The following is a 19,410-nucleotide window of genomic DNA, read 5'->3' as shown; positions in this document are numbered from 1 at the left end:
TATTTATTGAGACAATCTTTATATTGCTGGTGTTTTGAGTGTTGGAAGAGAGGGCTTCTTACATAGTAAAAGTAACTCTGTTCAAAGCACAATGGATAATGTGTACATGAGTGAGATGATGAGCTGTCATGATGATGAAGCTACAAGGACGTCGCCTTCGGAAGGGCTGGAAGAGGGGGAAGTAGAAGGAGAGACACTTCTCATAGTAGAATCTGAAGATCAGGCATCAGTGGATTTGAGTCATGATCAAAGTGGGGACTCCATGAATAGCGATGAAGGAGATACATTGTGGACGGAGGAGATGTCTTATTACTGTGAAAGATGCCAGAAATGGATACCAGCAAGTAAGACTCCCTAATTTTTAGTATCTTAACTTTTGCCCTTTGTGTACTTTAGCTGTGTGCTTGTGTATGTATCTATATCGGGTGGGTAACTGGGTGGTCCGGGGGCCATTTTTGCCCCCCAGAAAAGCCCCATGTAGGTGCCCGCCCAAATAAAAATAAAATACAGATACTAAAAATGGTGTTGGTAGTGGCTATGGTGCCTAAAGGGTCAAAATTAGCTTGTTTGCAAGCAGGTTTTGACCCTTTTGGTACTCACTAGCAGCTGCAGAGTGTTAAAAGGATCCAGGTTAGCTTGCAAGCAAGCTAATTTTTACCCTTTTGGCACTCCTTAGCCACTAAAGATATCTTTAAAAAAAATGTAAACCTCAATTGGGGGGGCAATGGGGACCCCATGTGGCCCGCCCCTGATCTATATGTATTACCCAGTGATGAGGAATCAAGTGATAAACTTGCTTGTGTGAACTGGCTCTATAATTATGCTGTTAGAGAAGTGTTTGTGTATATTTACGTTGTTGTTGTTGTTGTTCAGTCGTGTCCGACTCTTCGTGACCCCATGGACCATAGCACGCCAGGCCTTCCTGTCCTGTGCTCTCTCCCGGAGCGTGCTTAAATCCATATTCATTGCATCGGTGATGCTATCTAGCCATCTCATCCTCTGCCGTCCCCTTCTCCTTTTGCCTTCAGTCTTTCCCAGCATCAGGGTCTTTCCCAGAGAGTTTTCTCTTCGCATTAGGTGGCCAAAATATTTGAGCTTCAGCTTCAGTATCTGTCCTTCCAATGAGCAGTCAGGGTTGATTTCCTTTAGAATGGACGGATTTGACCTCCTTGCAGTCCAGGGGAAGTCCAGAGTCTTCTCCGGCACTACATTATATTTATATGTATATTTACATATGGATGTATATTTACATACATATGTATGTGTGTGTATTTACATACATTTACATAAATGTATATTTACATACATATGTATGTATATTTACATACAGGCACCTTTCTAATAGCCTAATTTTAGAGCCAGTTCACACAAACCAGTAAATCACTTGATTTCTCATTGCTGTATTGCTCCATACATCTGAACTTACTTCCAAAGCATTGTATGATATGATAGGAAAGTCATAAATGTGATACCATATTCATACATGCATGTCACTGTCTGATGTTACAGTCATTGAGTGATGAATATGCAGGTGTGTGCCAGCCCTTTTGTTACTTTTAAAAGATAAATGCTATAGTAAAAGCAACATCCATGAACTGAGGCCATCTAGGCAGAAAGAAAAGCAAAAAATTGATTACAATTAATGTATGCATTTCCTGTTTTCCCCCAGCATAGTTGCTAAACAACTGGGAATGTTATTTAGATTTTACATTTTTGGATGTTAGTTTTTACTTTTTATTAATCTGATAATTGTTTTTCCTGTGCTGTTTGGGGTTGTTTTTGTTTTTGAATCGTATTGCATTACTTCTATCTTGATGTAATCTGTCTTTTAAGACGGAAGTACCTGCCTAAGTTCCAAAGAGCCCCACATTCACACATAAAATGCTTCTGTCTGTATGTGGAGACTTGCTAGTTTTTGCTTTCCGTTGCAGCACTTGTACTTTGTTGGATCTGCACTAGACGTTCCTCTGACCCCCATGAGTGGCTTTTCAGGAAGTGTTGGGATTTGCTTTGGAGAGGGGAGCCTTGAAACTTTCCAGCAGAAGCGACCTCACTGTTCTTTGGATCTTGGCTGCTGTCTCACTATCCTTCATATCTGCTGCTGTATGAGTAGGGACAGAACTCATTTCAGTGCCAGGCAAGAAATCTGAGTAGTGATTATCCAATTATCCTTCTCCTTCCCATCATGTGTGTGCATATGTGCACAGGAAACTTTGTCTCAGCATAAGTTGAGGGATTCCTTTTCAAATAGCTGCTGTTCCTAGGAGGTGATCACTTATTGTATAAAGTGCAAAAACAACACCACGTAAGCCTGCCTATTCAGAAGTCAGTGAGATGTACTCCTGTGAGGTTTGGATTAGGAGCTTCTGGTTAAGCTGGGGGTTCTGTGGCCCTCCAGATGTTATTGGACACCAGCTCCTATCAGCTCCAACCTGTCAGGGATGGGATTTGTAGTCCAACAACATCTGGAGGGCCATGTGTTCCCCAGCCCTGCCCTATGGTGGCATAACTGAAGAAACCGTGAAGCCTCTAAGTTCATAGGACATGATCTGGAACTATGAAAAACCCTTGCATGGTCCAATGGCTGTTTGAAAGTATTCCAATCAATATTTATTGTGTGGTAAGAAAAATGAATGTGTTTCAACATGCGTATGTATTGAACAGGGGGTTGGACTTGAAGGTTTTATAGGCCCTTTCCAACCCTACTATTCTATGATTCTAGTTAGGGTGTATGAAGTCCATTTTTCTGCTGATCTCTTGATTTCTATATTTGCAGTCTTAATATGAAAATGAATTAGAATTGTGAGTCCCAAAAAGTTTAACACCAACTTTTTGTGTATTATTCAAAGATAAGGGATCACTTCTGATGAGTAGCAGCTATTTGGAAAGGAATCCATCAACTTGTGGTAAAACAGTTTCCTGTGCATGTTGCATACATGTCTGCTGAGAACAGTCCCATTGAGTTCATTGGAGCTTACTGTCAGATTAATGTTTGTGGGATTGCAGCCTTAATCTCAAGAGCATGAAATGTACTTATGTAATTGTATGACTTGCAATATTTGTTTTTGTAAAAGAATTGAGGCTCTGCCTTTTGCTTACTTGCTTTACAGGTCAGGTGAGAGAACAGATCACCTATCTCAAGGGTGATAACTTCTTCAGGTTTACTTGCTGTGATTGTTCGGAAGATGGGAAGGAGCAATTTGAACGGCTGAGGCTAACATGGCAGCAAGTAAGTAGCCATCGTAGCCTTAGTAGTCACACAGTAACTGGATTTCAGATTTCTGGGTATTACAATTCTTCGTGGAGTTTTTGTTCATTTAGGGCATAGTCCTATGAGGATAGTTGGATTCCTCCAAACTCATCTATCCAATGCAGGGCGGGCAGAGCATTCCGGCCGCCTTGCATTTGCAGCTACTTGGCCGATTTCAGCTGTCTAGCCAGGGTTTATCAGGGCAGGGGAGAGGCCGGAGGGTGCATAGGAAGTGTCATAATGGTGCTTCCGCATTCTCCTCCCCTCCCTGCCCCCAGAATGCCCCCTTTTCAGCCACTCCATGCTGCTCTTACAAGCACAGAGCCAGGGATGAACCGTGCCACCGTTGAGGCAGTGGGGGAGGGGGCAGGGAGTTGGGTTCTGGGAACCAAAAAATCCTATGGCCATCTAGATACTGTTCAGCGACTATAGGATAGCGCCCTTAGAGAGCTTGTAAATGTGAAAATAAGGATTTTTCCTCTCTACCTTTCCTGGAACATGAGCTTTCCATGTGTGGTTGTACCACAGATTTGTACAAATGCAGTATGATATTGGCAGTTTTATTTTCTGTTCTTTTTCTAATCATGCCCAACATGAAATTCAGCTTGTTCATAGCAATACCCTTGGTCTGATCCATCACTGCTCTTCTTATGTCTTTATGTTCTTATATTCTTAAATTTAGCTTGTAAACAAATTTGTAAACAAGCTGAATTTAACCTTAGTAGCACTGCGGAGCAGTTAGCCACCGAATTTCAAATTCAAACCAGACATTACTCTCTTTTTTTGAGGAGGTGAACAGATTACAGCCTGGGGGGAGGTCCCAGGGGCGAAATTGGCTTCCAGACCTCTCAAATTTGCCCATCCCTGTCCTAGTTGCACACTTCCAACAAAAAGGCATTCATCTCCAACTTTATCCTTCGATCTCCGACCAGGGAAAAGGTGGGCCAGGATGGAGACCCGTCTCACTCAGCATGGTTTCCTCATCAACGCAGACAGAGGAAGACAGAGGGGGGGAAATCGTTCAGCTTCTCTGCAATCTCCTCACTGTGGTTTTGAGTAATCTCCAAGCATTTTGGAGGGATTTTAACTCTCTTGAATCTCCCTTTCAACTTCCTTTTTACCAGTCCCCCCATTTTAGAGAAATATCTTCTTTTGAAATCATATGTGATATGTTTGGCTTGCCTTGCATTTTCTCTATTCCGTATACATTAAATATGATAACGCTGTGATCACTGTTTCAGCCTGGGTGAGATTAAGGATTAAGTCAGAGGTTGCTTCCCCTCTGGTTGGTTCCATGACCAACTGTTATAAGTTGTTTAGGATACTGAGATGTTGTTTCCAAGACCAGCTGCTCCAGGGTACAGTTGTTTAGAGTACTGAGAGACTTAACTTCTGTCATGTGACTAGGACATGCATTATCCAGTCAATATGAGAGTGACTGAAGACACCAAAGTCTACAACACTTCTTTGGTTGGATGCCTCCCTGATTTCATTATATCAAGATCATGCTGAGTGTTTTGGTCTGGGAAAAGATAGCGTGTCCTCAGTGAATTGTGGGGGTCCTAGTATGTAGCACAACCTTTTGGCCCCTCCTCAGCTTCCAGGGTCTTCCGCAAGATCCTGGCAGTTCTGGTGGGTCATCTGTTGATGAGGAGGTGCACATCTATCCCTACCTAGACAAACTTTTGATCAGTGCTTCATCAAAAGGGAAGACACTAGAACACATGTCTGTCATCATCGATTGACTGTCCATGACATCTTCATCAGTAAGAGAAACAGCTCTCTGTGTGGAGGGTTCAACACCTGGAAGCCATGAACAGCACGGCCAGCAAGAAACTCTTCTTGCCTCCAGAGCAGATGGAAAGGCTGCTGAGCAGTGCTCATCAGGTTTTGTCCCAGAGAGTCCTCATTCAAGTCTCTGGCCCCACTGCAGGGAGCTGTGATTGCGGTGATTGACTCTGTGCCTTTGACACACTTCCACTCTCGCCCACTCCAGTGGCGGCTTCTCCCTCATCAAGCGCGCATCTCTTGCAAGGTGCAATTGAAGCTGAGTCTCCTGGATTGTATTGCCTCTTCCCTCTGGTGACGGATTGTTCCAGTGCACCTGGCCAGGGGGCTTCCCCCAAGGGAACCTATCTGTATTCATATCACCAGAGATGCCAGCCTGTCAGGATGGGGAGCCCAGTGCTAGGAGGCTGTTGCTCCAGGGCTTTGATCAAACAGGAACAATCTTAAGAACATAAGAGCCATGCTGGATCAGAACAAGGGCCCATCTAGTCCAGCACTCCATTCACACAGTGGCAAAGCAGCTGTTGACCAGGAACCCGCAAGCTGGACATCAGTGTAAGAGCACCTTCCCGCCCATGTTCCCCAGCAACTGGTGTACATAGGCATACTCACTCTGGTACTTTAGGTAGCACATAGCCATCAGGACTAGTAGCCATTGATAGCCTTTTCCTCCAGGAATTTGTCTAACCCCCTTTTAAAGCCTTTGAAATTGATGGCTATCACTATGTCTTGTGTTAGCGAATTCCATATTTTAACTGTGTGCTGTGTGAAGAAGTACTTCCTTTTACCTGTCCTGAATCTCACACCAATCAGCTTCGTGGGATGACCCTGGGTTCTAGTATTATGAGAGAGGGAGAAAAATGTCTCTATATTCACATTCTCCACACCATGCATAATTTTGTACACCTCTATCATGTCTCCCCTTACCCTCCTTTTTCCAAGCTAAACAATCCCAGCTGTTTTAAACCTCCTCTCATAGGGGAGATGCTCCAGCCCCTTGATCATTTTAGTTGCTCTTTTCTACACTTTTTCCAGCTCTATAGTATCTTTTTTTTAGGTGTGGTGACCAGAACTGTACACAGTGTTCCAAGTGTGGTCGCACCATAGATTTGTATAAGGGCAGTATGATATTGGCAGTTTTATTCTCAATTCCTCTTCTAATTATGCCTAACATGGAATTAGCCTTTTTTACAGTGGCTGCACACTGGGTTGACATTTTCATCAAGTTGTCCATCACAACCCCGAGAACTCTTTCTTGGTTAGTCACTGCTACCTCAGATTCCATTGGGTTATATTGAAGTTGGGGGTCCCCCCCCCAGTATGCATCATTTTACACTTGCTTATGTTGAACCGCATTTGCCATTTGGATGCCCATTCTCCCAGTTTGGAGAGATCCTTTTGGAACTCCTTTTTGTTTTCACTACCCTAAATAATTTGGTGTCATTGGCAAACTTGACCACTTCACTGCTCACTCCTAATTCCAGATCATTTATGAACAAGTTGAAAAGGATTGGTCCTTGTGGGACCCCAGTATTTACTTCCCCCTTCTGCCTTCTGCCCTTTAACCAGTTACTGATCCATAAGAGGACCTCTCCTCTTATACCATGACTGCTAAGTTTGCTTAGGAGTCTTTGGTGAGGGACTTTGTCAAAAGCCTTTTGGAAGTTCAGGTAAACGGTATCTACTGGATTGCCCCTGTCTACATGTTTATTGACACTCTCAGAGAACTCTAAAAGGTTAGTGAGACAGGACTTAGCTTTGCAGTTGCCGTGTTGATTCTTTTTCAGCAGGGCTTGTCCTTGTTACTAATTTTATCTTTAATAATGCTTTCAACCAACTTACCCGAAACAGATGTTAAGCTAAGTGGCCTGTAATTTCCCAGAGGTCCCCTGGATCCCTTTTTAAAAATTGGTGTTACATTGGTGATCTTCCAGTCCTCTGGGACAGAGGCTGATCTTAGGGACATGTTGCATATTTTGGTTAAAAGATTAGCAATTTCATATTTGAATTCTTTGAGAACTCTAGGATAGATATCATCTGGGCCCAGTGATGTATTAACTTTCCATTTATAAATAAGACTGAGAACTTCATCTTCTGTTACTACTATTTTCCTCAGTTCCTCACACTCTTCCTGAAAACATTAGTTCAGGCACAGGTATTTGTCCTATATCTTCAGTGAAAACCGATGAAAAGAATTCATTCAGCTTCTCTGCAGTCTCCTTGTCCTCCTTCAGTACTCCTGTAACTATATTTTCATCCAACTGCCTCCCTAGCTGGTTTTCTGCTTTATATATATTTAAAGAATTCTTTATTGTTGGCCTTGATATTGTCAGTGATATGCTCTTTGAAATGCTTTTATGCATCTCTTATTGTCTGCTTGCATTGCCTTTGTGCAATCTTGTGCTCCCTTTTTTTCCCCTCACTTGTGGAAAGTTGATCTTGCTTGATTAACTGGCTTGAACTGAGAGCAGCCTGCCTGGCCCTGCTGGTGTTTTCAGCAAATACTGGGGGCAAGGATGTCCAAGTCAGGATGGACAGTGTAACCACAAAGGCCCCTATCAATTAACAGGAAGCTCCTGCTCCAGGGACCTCCAGAAGCAAGCTTTCCATTTTCTGACCTGGGTGGATGTTTAGTTCAGAATCATCAATGCTGAATATGTAAAAGGAGACCTGCACATCCAGGCAGACTGGTTGAGCCGAACCACACTACAGCAGGGAGATTAGGTGTTTCATCCTCAGGTCTACCTGGAAATTACATGGATGTCGGGGATGACCGTCATCATCCTCTTTGGCAACATGTCCAACAGGAAGGAGCCTCAGCTCATGTCAGAGTTTGAGGATCTCAGAGCACTGATGCGCTGTTTTCCCACTGAGCCTTGAGGACTATTGTATGCCCTACCCCTGTTTCCTCTTCTCACCAGGGTCCTGAGGAAGGTGAGAGCTTTGAAGGCCCAGGCAATTCTGGTGGCTCCTCACTGGCTGTGCTGGCCATGGTTTTTGGATTGCAAAGAACTCCGCATCAATCCTCCCTGGAAGTTCCTGACACATCCCAGCTTCCTGTCTCACGATCCCCTGTTCCATCTGGATCTGGAGTGGCTCCACCTCTGCACCTTTAGGTTGAACAATGACAGCTCCTTGACAACTGACTCTCTGAAAGTGCAGTTAATACCATCTTAGCCTCCGGGAGGGCCTCCACTAACAAATCTATCATTGTGCTGTCCTAATTTTTGCCCAAGTATGTTCTGCTCAAGAAAGAGAAGTTGTGGCATAAATTATATGTGCAGAGAGTTCAGAAATTTACTTCAGACAAATGCAACCTTTTTATCCGCCATTATAAATCAACAAATATGTTTCTGTTGAGGCATCCTTGGGTCACCAGGTTCTGTGTGAGTTCTGTGAGTCAGTGTGCCAGCCTAGAGGGGATATTGCTGTTCGACATCCCTTTCCTGTTGGATCTGCTCCTCTGCGAACTGAGAATGGGCAGCTGGGCTTGCCGTGGAGTGTCCTTCTGATCAGCAGTCCCACTCTGAGGTCTCTCCAGTGACTTCTGTTGTGTGAGGGAAGGGGGGGTGGTTCTTAGTATTTGTGGTCACGTGGTGCTGACATTCATCCCTCTGCCCCCCACAGTTGGTGGAAATTATTTTTCTTCAGTTTGTTTGTAGTTTCAGTTGATTCTACTGCAAGTTCTTTGACTGAGGCGGGTTTCCTCCTCTTAGGGCAGAGGTCAGACTTTTGTTGGCTCTGCTTAACTGCCTTCCTGAGCTGGAGGAGTTAATCCTTTCCTGTTGGCTCCACTCTTTGTGGACAAAAAGAGCATTTCAGAGTAAATTCACCTTTCTGTTTTTCCCAATGCCCCTAGTGCCGGCCCTATCACACTGGCATCATCGTTATGCCAGCCTCACCTGGATGCTGGTGTGATATCACTGGTGTAGGGGATTTGGTGTCTTGAGGCTTTCCCAGGTGATATAACTGAACTATAGAACTGGAGTAGAACCCATGTTAGAAATTCTAGCCACAAATATTGATTTGTTTTGGTTAAATTTGAAAGCTTTATCATACAAAAAGCAAAGACATTTTCTATAAATAAAACCTGTTAGGAGGGGAAGAGAATTGTCTTCTACCAGAAAAAAAGACCCTTTTAGGTGTTACTTGTAAATGAAACATTCCTGTTTGTATTCCAGGTTGTCATGCTGGCAATGTACAATCTATCCCTGGAAGGAACTGGCCGTCAAGGTTACTTTAGATGGAAGGAAGATATTTGTGCTTTCATTGAAAAGCATTGGAGTTTTCTACTAGGAAACAGGTAATGCCATTATGTTGTCTTAAAACTGAAGAGAAAGAACAAAACTGAACAAAAGTTCAAATATAAGTAGAATGTAATAAATCAAGTTTTTCATAGTTGAGAGGAAAAGAGAACTTGTGTGTGTAGTGCAGGAGTAGACAACCTGGTGCCCTCCAAAACTCCAGATCTGGGATTCTCAAACTTTCTACCCATAGGGCCTACTTGAAACTGAAAATTACAGAGTCCATCAGGCATAAAACGGTGCAGGGGCAGAGCCTGTCACAAAAATGGGGCCAGTTTGCGGTGAAGTTTGGCATAATCTGTTGGTAATTGCTGGTAGCATTTTTTATTGATCTTTAATATGTCGTTGAAAATATCTAAATTCTTTGCCACACTGATTTACTTGTGGCAGGGCGTTCCATAGTTCAACTTTTCTCATATTAAGTAGGCTGTGGAGGTACCATATCTCAGCCTCCCTTTATATTTTTCCTCTCCTCCCACCACATGCCTCTCAAAGTATTTTTATTCATCTCCTGTTATTTCTGTTCCCCTTCTCCTTTCACATTTAACTTGTACCCTACCCCACCCCTGCAACTGCCAGTTCCTTTCATACCTCTCTCCTGCTGCTTTTACGTTCACTTCCTCCTATAGCAAATCCTCTGTCATATCCTCTTCTTCTCTATTTCCAGTTTCTAAGGGGAAAATCTCATTTCCTTCTTCTCTGTTTGCTAGTTTATTATCATCATCATCATCAACAACAACTCTTTTCTTGTCTAAAACTTCTGGATAGCACTTGGTTGCCTACCCCTGGTCTAGTGGATAAAGGGATGGACTTGAATCAAGGAATCTGGCTTCAGATTCTTGCTTTGATCATACAGCTCATTGGATGGTTTGAGAGCAGTCACACTGTGCCTAACCTACATTCCTACAAGCTGTTGGAAGAATAAAGCTGAATAATCTCCATGTAGGCTTCCCTGAGCTACTTGGAGGAAAGTTTGGATATAGATGTTATTTAAAAAAATAATTAGATTATCGCAGTGAAGTAAAATAATGCTATTTTGTGGATTAGATTATGGAAAGGCTTAGGAGAAGTAAGATTCAGCTCTTTAATTTCCTATGGGTTTCTGCTAACTGCATTATAGAAACAAGCCAGGATCATTATCTGCAGTTTGAAGATGACTTGTTTCACTAAACCATAGTTCAAACTAACAACAGTTTGTCTAGGTTTGGACATAATGAGAAACCACAGTTCATTGAAATCAGAAGCAAAACCTCCAGCACACCTGCAGGAAGGAGAAGAGGAGAGGGTTGAGCAGATGAGCCCTTTTTCACACACAGCCTCTCCTAGTCGGGAGGCACCGATCCGCCCTCAAATGGAGCAGCAAAAAGGGGGTGGTGACTAGAAAACCTTGGGCATTTGCAGGATTGGGGCCAAACCTAATAGCCAGGCTTCCCTACTCAGGAGGCACCTGATGCACCCTCAAAACCCAGTGCCTTGACACTGATAGCAGCAAAATTCCAAGGTGGCTATAAAACCTTGGAGGTTTGCAGGATCAGGCCAAGCTTCATAGAGATGAAACGCTCATTCACTAAAGGGCGATTCTCCCTGTAGCCATTGCTGGCAAAGAGGCTTTAACAGCTTCCCAATACTGAAATTGCGAATTCACTGACTTGGGCTTTTCGCTCCTCTGAGGCACAGAAATAACAAACCCTCAAGGTTTTCTAGCCATCTTGGATTTTCACTGCTGTCAGCGTGCTGGGTTTTGATGATGCATTGGGTGCCTCCTGAGTAAGGGAGGCTGGCTATGAGGTTTGGTCCTGATCCTGCAAACCCCCAAAGCATTACAGACATCTCCCCCTTTTTGGTGCACCTGGGATTTTTGCTGCTGTCATGGCACTGGATTTTGATGATGCATCGGGTGCCTCCTGAGTAGGGGAGGTTGGCTATGAGGTTTGGTCCTGTTCCTGCTCATTTACCCACCCCGCCCCCATTTACACTGCTGACTTGGTTGCTTTAATGTGTTCCTAAGTGCTAAGCTAGCAAATAGCAGAGCGGCAGTGGCTTTGACTGCTCATCTCGCACAGCTCTGTAGCCGGCCAAAATAATCCACAGTTGCCGTCAGAAGACATGATAACCCACAGTGGGTTAAATAACCCACTCTGCAGACCATGTGTTACCAGAGTGGGTTATTTTGGCCAAATAAGCCATCACAGGTTACAAAAACTCCTGCCAGACACCACAATAACCCACAATGGGTTAATTAAGCCATTGTGGCTTGCTTAAGCTGTCATGGGTTATTGCGACATCCAAAGCCAGTCTCTCTCTCTCTCTCTCTCTCTCTCTCTCTCTCTGTCTCACGCACACTCATGAAAGAAACATAGACGGACTCACTGCCTCGTTCAGACACAACAGCCAAACAGGACATACACATACACAGCTAGGGCTGGCCCAGGACATTTTGCTGTCCGAGGAGGACCAGCAAATGCCTCCCATTTCTCACTGGATGATCTAGCCCAGTCACCACCTCACAGCCTAACCTGCCTCACAGGATTATTGGGAAGATAAAAATGGAGAGATCTTTAATTCCTGGAGGGAATGCAAAACATAAATATAATAAAATAAATTATTCTGCACTAGGAAACATAATTGTCTTACCCTATATTCATAATAAGCCTCCCTAATGTGTAAAATGGCCACCTGCGCATTGCATTATTACTATGTGCACTTATTTACATGCATGCACATGGGAAACAAGATGCATCAAGTACCCCACTTGGAAATTTATCTTCTAGAGACCATGGGGAGGAAACCTGAAGACTGACAACTCTTATAACTCATGTGATACATTTAAAAAAATGGGAGAACTTCCTTTTTCTTCTCATATGCCCCACCCATGGGCCTCCCTCTTCACGATGACCATAAACTCAAATAAACTTTATTAGCAGCAAAAACAGTCTTGTGGCACCTTCAAGACCAACACATTTATTCTGGAATAAACTTTTGTGGACTGTAGCTCACTTCATTAGATGCATGGAGTATTGTGGGAATGTTCAGGTCTATATACAAACCTGTGCAAAAATGGGCACAGGGAAGTGCAATTTTTTTTCCCCCAGCCCTGTTTTTGTGCAAAAGTGGGGACAGGAATTTTTTTTCAAGGGCCCCGACTGGAATCAAGATCATAATGGGAGCTAGGAAGGGGGGATCGGCAGGGGCAAAAGGACAGTCTCTCCAAGGTGCCATTTGGGCACCATTTGAGGGGCTGTCACTGGCAAGGGGAAAGGGGCATGGGCAACAGGGGTTTCTGATCCTCTTGCCAAGCAGCTCACTGCCCGATGCCCTTTACCCAGTTGTCATGCCTGGGTTCGCACGACACATCAACCCATTGCGGGTAAAGCAACCCCTACTGCAGATAGTTGGCTACCAGGGTGGGTTGTTTGGGAAAAACAACCCACTGTGATAAGAATGGTCTGGGTTCACACGACACGCTAACCCATTGTGGGCAATCACCCATGATGAGTTAGCCTGGCGTGCAAACCCAGTCATTGAAAGTTGGTAGTAGGCTCTTTTCTCACAAAACAGTTGTCCATTTCTCAAAAAAAATTGGAATGTACCTGAACATTTTGCTCATATCTCGGGTTCTACAAGGACTAGAGACTTGCTCTTCTTCATTTGAAAGCTGGGAATCTGGGCTAGCTAGGGCCCCCTCCTTGAGATGGGGGCCCCCTCCTTGAGATGGGGGCCCCCTCCTTGAGATGGGGGCCCCCTCCTTGAGATGGGGGCCCCCTTAGCCCTGTAGTTAATCTGGCTATGATTGCACCATAAATAACATTTCTGTCTTGCTATATCTCATATCAAAATTGATGTCTTAGGATATACCAACCAACCATAACAAAACATTTTATACCCTCTTCCCTCAGCATTAATATGTCATCAAGTCATCACTTCATGGATGATTCATAGAGATTGGCCATACCATAAATAAATAGTTATTCAAAGTGACTCATATATAGATTTGTAATCTCAAGGAGTCTTGAATGTATTTCACTTGCCAGTAAAATCTATCATTGAATGAGAAATATTTTTTGCATGGTGCAGTTACAAAGATCCTCCTTTCTATGAAACACTGTTTTATAACCTGTAATTCTTCCTGTTGCATGTTGATGTAAAGAAATTTCACATCAAAAGCCATCAGAAAATCATCATTAATAAAATCTGCTAATCCCTTGAATTTATTAATAGTTACATTTTTTCTATACAAAGTTCCCCTCTGTAGACCTCCGCTACCATGAGATTATCAAAACACCATACATTTGTGATTGTATACAAAATGGCAGAATCAGAGTTGTTGTTGTTAGAGATTTTTAACTCACCTTTAACCCTTGTAAGAGCGTATTGCTCTTACAACACTTCAAAAGCAGGAACATATAATTACAGTTAAATGCAGACATATACACCCAGACCAGTAGTAGCAGCTAATGAAGTTTAAGCAACAAATGCAAACTGGAACAAATGAGTCTTCAGTGCTGAAGCTGTATGTATTTCACTGGGAAGGGAGTCCCAGAGGTGTGGGGCCACCACTGACAAAGCCCTGTCCCAACTAGCTACCAGCCTAATGGCTCTTGCTGGTGGGCGAGAGAGTTGAGCCTCCCAACACTGATCTTAATGTTTGGGCAGGCTCATACAAGTGTAGGTGATCCTTCAGGTAATGTCCCAAACCATTTAGGGCTTTAAAAGCCAAAACCAGCACCTTGAATTAGGCCTGGAAATTAGCAGGCAGCCAGTGTAAATGATACAGAATAGAAGTAATATGATCTGAACACTCAGATCAGTCTGTTTCCCGCCTCCCAGCTGAGCAGAGCAGAGCAAGCTGCTCCAGCTGGTCCAAGGACTACAGAAGCAAGCAAGCTCCCAAAGAGCGAGCGACCAGAGCGAGCGAACAGGGGGAGCAAACAGGAGTTGGCCAGGAGAGTTCAGCAGGGGAGGTCAAGGGGGAGGCCCCTAATATTTTTTAATTTTTTTTAAATATTTGTTTATTTTTTTTAACTAACTTTTTTTCATTTATTTGTCTTGTAACACACACTTCCACACCAGTGGGACTCTGCTTTTAACCTCTACTGAGTAGAGGAGCAGGCACAGGCTAGTCTAGAACAATCACAAAGCTAGACACGAAAAGGGAAAAGAGGCAGTGGAAGGACAGGACTCTCCAGTGGTGGTGACCTGCAAGGTGTGTGCAATGTTTGTTTTGTTGCCTGAGAACAACATGACCTACACCTGCAACAAATGCAAGTTGATCACGCTGCTGGAAGAAAAAGTAAGTGGACTGGAGTGGCAACTGTCGACCCTCTGGGGAATAAGAGAACACGAAGAGTTCTTGGACAGAATGGGGGAACTACAGCAGCAAAGGGAAGACCAGAAGCTTGAAGAGCAACAGCAAGATGAGGCAGTGGGAAATGCTGAGGTGAAGAAAAATGGAGTAGAGGATACTCCTTGGAAAAAGGTGACAGTTAGGAGAAGAAGAACTCGACGCCACTCTGCACCAGTGGAAGCAGTGGAGCTGTGGAACCGATTCCAGGTACTTGTGGATGAGACTGGGACCACGGGCTACACTTCCTGGAAGATGGGATGTTGGCAAGGGATGGGTTGCACCTCACAAAGGATGGGAAGAATGTGTTTGGTCACAGCATGAAGAACTTCATCAGGAGGGCTTTAAACTGAATCCTACGGGGAAGGGAGATGTAATGTTGGGGGTAACAATGGACGTAGGCGCATGCACTGCAATGGAGACAACAGCTCTGATAGTGCCCAATAACAGTCTTCAAACACATGTAGGAAGAAAGCCAGACTATGAAGCACATGGTCTTCGATGTCTGTATACTAATGCCCAGAGTATGGGAAACAAACAGAACGAACTTGAACTCTTAATACAGGAGGCAAATTATGACTTGATAGGTATAACTGAGACTTGGTGGGATGACTCTCATGACTGGAATACAGCAATTGAAAGATATAACTTGTTCAAAAAGAACAGGAGGAACAGAAAGGGAGGTGGGGTTCCACTGTATGTGAAAAATACATATCTCTGCACAGAAAAACAGGAGGATGAGCTTGGTAGCCCCATTGAGAGCATCTGGATCAAAATAAAGAGAGCAAAGAATAAAAGGAACCTGGTGGTCGGAGTCTACTACCGGCCACCTAACAAAGGAGAAAACGAGGATGAAACTTTTGAAAGGCAAATAGCCAGTGTTTTAAGGAAGCATGATGTAGTAGTAATGGGGGACTTCAATTTCCCCGATATTTGTTGGGAGACAAATTCTGCAAAACATGGCCCCTCCAGGAAATTCCTGACTTGTGTGGCAGATAACTTCCTCCGACAGAAAGTGGAGGAAGGAACTAGAGGATCGGCTATCCTTGACTTGATCCTAACCAACAGAGATGACTTAGTGGATAAAGTAGCAGTTACAGGAACTCTGGGGGAAAGTGACCATGTTGCACTTGAGTTCTTGGTTCTAAGGGAAGCAAAAGCCGAGTGTAGCCAAACGTGTACCCTGGATTTTAGGAGAGCTGATTTTAATAAACTCAGAACAATGATCAGTAAGGTCCCATGGCAAGCGACGCTAACGAGAAAAGGAGTCCAAGATGGGCGGGAGCTTTTAAAAAGGAAATTCTCAAGGCACAATTACAAACCATTCCAACAAGAAGAAAAGGTGGAAGACAACAGAAGAAGCCAATGTGGCTTCACAAAAAGCTTAGGGATGACCTGAAAACAAAAAAGGACACAAATAGGAAGTGGAAAGAAGGCCAAGTAACAAAGGAAGAGTACAGGCAGGTAGCACAGAATTGCAGGGATGGCGTCAGGAAGGCTAAAGCTGAGAACGAGCTGAGGTTAGCGAGCGAGGCTAAAAACAACAAAAAGGCTTTCTTCAGTTACGTGCTTAGTAAAAGGCAGAGGAAAGAAATGGTTGTTCACCTATTAAATAAGGATTGCAAAATGATAACAGATGACAAAGAAAAGGCAGAGGTGCTCAATTCCTACTTTGGCTCAGACTTCTCCCAAAAGAGGGTCTGTGACCCCCCCCCTGGCAAAGGCGAAGTACAGGCTGAAGGGGCAGGATTGCGGCTTGAGATCAATAGGCATATGGTCAAGGAACACCTAATTACTTTGAATGAGTTCAAATCTCCAGGGCCAGATGAACTGCATCCTAGAGTAATAAAGGAACTGGCAGGAGAACTCTCAGAACCGCTGTCTATTCTCTTTGAGAAATCCTGGAGGACGGGGGAAGTGCCAGATGACTGGAGGAGGGCTAATGTTGCCTCTATCTTCAAAAAGGGTAAAAAGGAGGAACCTGGGAACTGCAGACCAGTCAGTCTGACATCAATCCCTGGGAAAATTCTGGAACAGATGATAAAGCAATCCATCTGGAAGCACCTTGAAAACAGTGCTGTGATGACTCGAAGCCAACATGGATTTGTCAAGAACAAGTCCTGCCAGACAAAGCTGATCTCATTTTTTGATCAAGTAACCTCCCTTGTGGACCGTGGGAATGCTGTAGACATCATATACCTCGACTTCAGCAAAGCTTTCGACAAAGTGCCCCGTGATATCCTGATGAGCAAACTAGCTCAAAGTGTGCTAGATGAAACAACGATCCAGTGGATCCACAGTTGGCTACAGAATTGGACTCAAAGAGTGCTTATCGATGGGACCTTCTCAAACTGGGGAGAGGTAACGAGTGGGGTACTGCAGGGCTCAGTCTTGGGCCCAGTGCTCTTCGACATTTTTATTAATGACTTGGAGGAGGAGGTGCAGGGAATGCTCATCTAATTTGCAGATGACACAAAATGGGGCGAGATAGCTAATACCCTGGAAGACAGAAACAAAATTCAAAGTGATCTGGATAGACTGGAGCGCTGGGCAGAAAACAAGAGAATGACATTTAACAGGGATCAATGCCACGTTCTGCACCTAGGAAAAAGAAACCAAATGCACAGTTACAAGATGGGAGATACGTGGCTCAACAACACTACAAGCAAGAAGGATCTTGGAATTGTTGTCAATCACAAGCTGATTATGAGCCAACAATGTGATGTGGCTGCAAAAAAGGCCAATGCTCTTTTGGGCTGCATTCACAGAAGCATAGCTTCCAAATCCTGGGAAGTACTCGTTCCCCTCTACTCAGCACTGGTTAGGCCTCATCTGGAGTACTGTGTCCAGTTCTGGGCACCACACTTTAAGAAGGATGCAGACTAACTGGAGAGGGTTCAGAGGAGGGCAACAAAGATGATCAGGGGACTGGAAACAAAGCCCTATGAAGAGAGACGAAAGAACTGGGCTTGTTTAGCCTTGAGAAGAGAAGACTGAGGGGAGATATGATAGTGCTCTTGAAGTACCTGGTAAGTTGTCACAGAGAAGAAGGCCAGGATCTCTTCTTGATCATCCCAGAGTGCAGGACACGGAATAATGGGCTCAAGTTACAGGAAGCCAGATTCCAGCTGAACATCAGGAAAAACTTCCTGAGTATTAGAGCAATTTGACATTGGAGTCAATTCCCTAGGGAGGTGGTGGGCTCTCCCAGACTGGAGGCATTCAAGACGAGGCTGGACAGCCATCTGTCAGGGATGCTCTGACTTGGATTCCTGCACTGAGCAGGGAGTTGGACTCAGTGGCCTTGTAGGCCCCCTCCAACCCTACTATTCTATGATTCTAGTTCCCACAAGCATTCTAGCTGCTGCATTCTGTAGCAGTTGCACTTTCCAAATTTTCTTCAAGAGCTGCCCCACGTAGAGTGCATTGCAGTAATCTAATCTGGATGTAGCCAAAGCATGTGTCACACTGTGGCTTGGTTAGCTTTCTCTAGAGAAGGCTGCAGCTGGCGCCACCTGCAGCACCGTAAAAATCGCTGAGTCTAGGAGCACTCCCAGACTGTGTACCTGTCCCTTCAGGGGAACTGTGACCACATCCACAGTCAGACTTAAACCTCCATCCAGATTAGCAGATTTCAACCTGCAGTACCTGTGTCTTATCCACATTAAATTTCATCTTGCTGTCCTCAGACACCTGTCGAGTGTGGGTTTAGATGACGAAAAAGAGAGGTAGGCCTGCATGTCATCCACATACTGATGACATTGCAACCTAAACCTCCAGATGACTTCTCCAGTGTTGTCATGTAGAAGTTGAAAAGCATGGGGGACAAGACTGAACCCTGAGGCATCCCAAATATCAATGGCCATGGGGTAGAACAAAAGTCCCTCAGCACCACCTTTGGAGTCCGTCCTTCCAGGAATTGAGTTTTGGAGGCGTATAAGAGAAAATTACTTTCCCTTGCTTGTCTTCCTCTGTGTACAGAATGCTGGAAAGCTATCAGTTTCTGCAATCAGCAAGGACCATAATGTCGGGGTATTTATTTCAAATGTTATCCAGTTTCTCAGAATCTTAGGACAGATTACAACTGGTCTAGAGTGTCTCTTTAATTTCTGTTAGCTCCTGTTTGTCCCCAGACCAGTTGTGATCTGTCCTAAGATTTTGAGAGACCAAGATAAAATTTGAAATACATATCATTTCTGGCTGATAGTAGGAATTGGTGCTTACTACAAGTTCTTACTACCGTGTGCAGATCCCATTAATTTTGTTGAAGCTTCTGAAGGGGAATTTCCCCTTACTATGGTATATTATTTGTGTGTGTTGGCGTGGGGGGCGAGTTGCTATTTGGATTTTCTTCCATAGGCATGCATTGGGCAAGCCCTGACTGTAGTGTCTAGCTCTCCTGACCATAAATCTCTTTTCTGAGGTTGTTTGTCTTTCTCTTGATTTAGAAAGAAGACTTCTACTTGGTGGAGCACTGTTGCTGGTTGTCTTTCTGTAGGAAGCCCTCTGTATTTTCGCTCAGGGGCTCAGGAATTTGGAGAACCTGGATGGTGGAAACTTGTTCACAATAGGCCCCCTACAATGAAGCCTGAAGGAGAGAAGCTTTCTTCATCTTCCCTAAAAGCAAAAGGTAATGCTTTCTAAACTGCGCATAGGTTTGCACATTTAAAAATATGAGTTTGGGGGCAGGGGAGGGGAGGGGAGGGTGTGTTTCAGCGGAGAGCAAG

The 19,410-nt window shown here is 44.2% G+C and overlaps 1 protein-coding gene across 5 annotated transcripts in view; it reads left to right on the top strand.

Annotated features, from left to right (window-relative positions):
* The first annotated feature begins 41 nt into the window (after nt 1-41).
* KAT14 (lysine acetyltransferase 14) overlaps nt 42-19,410 on the top strand; it is a 55,151-nt gene continuing 35,782 nt past the window's right edge. Inside the window, exons 1-5 of one of the 5 annotated variants that reach the window (XM_084854795.1) lie at nt 42-344; nt 3,111-3,229; nt 7,960-8,154; nt 9,220-9,341; nt 19,132-19,313. In XM_084854795.1, the coding sequence (XP_084710921.1) occupies nt 9,226-9,341; nt 19,132-19,313 (298 nt within the window). In that variant the 5' untranslated portion in view covers nt 42-344; nt 3,111-3,229; nt 7,960-8,154; nt 9,220-9,225. Of the gene's footprint in view, nt 345-1,931; nt 2,138-3,110; nt 3,230-7,959; nt 8,155-8,188; nt 8,274-8,480; nt 8,570-9,219; nt 9,342-19,131; nt 19,314-19,410 lie in introns of those variants that run through there. The other 4 variants (XM_084854796.1, XM_084854792.1, XM_084854794.1 and 1 more) reach the window with 4 other exon arrangements.

The sequence above is a fragment of the Heloderma suspectum genome, chromosome 4 (genome assembly GCF_057233095.1).
Source record: "Heloderma suspectum isolate Gila_16-S chromosome 4, 16-S_ref, whole genome shotgun sequence".
Classification (NCBI taxonomy): domain Eukaryota; kingdom Metazoa; phylum Chordata; class Lepidosauria; order Squamata; family Helodermatidae; genus Heloderma; species Heloderma suspectum.
This window is presented reverse-complemented; position numbering and strand designations above follow the sequence as displayed.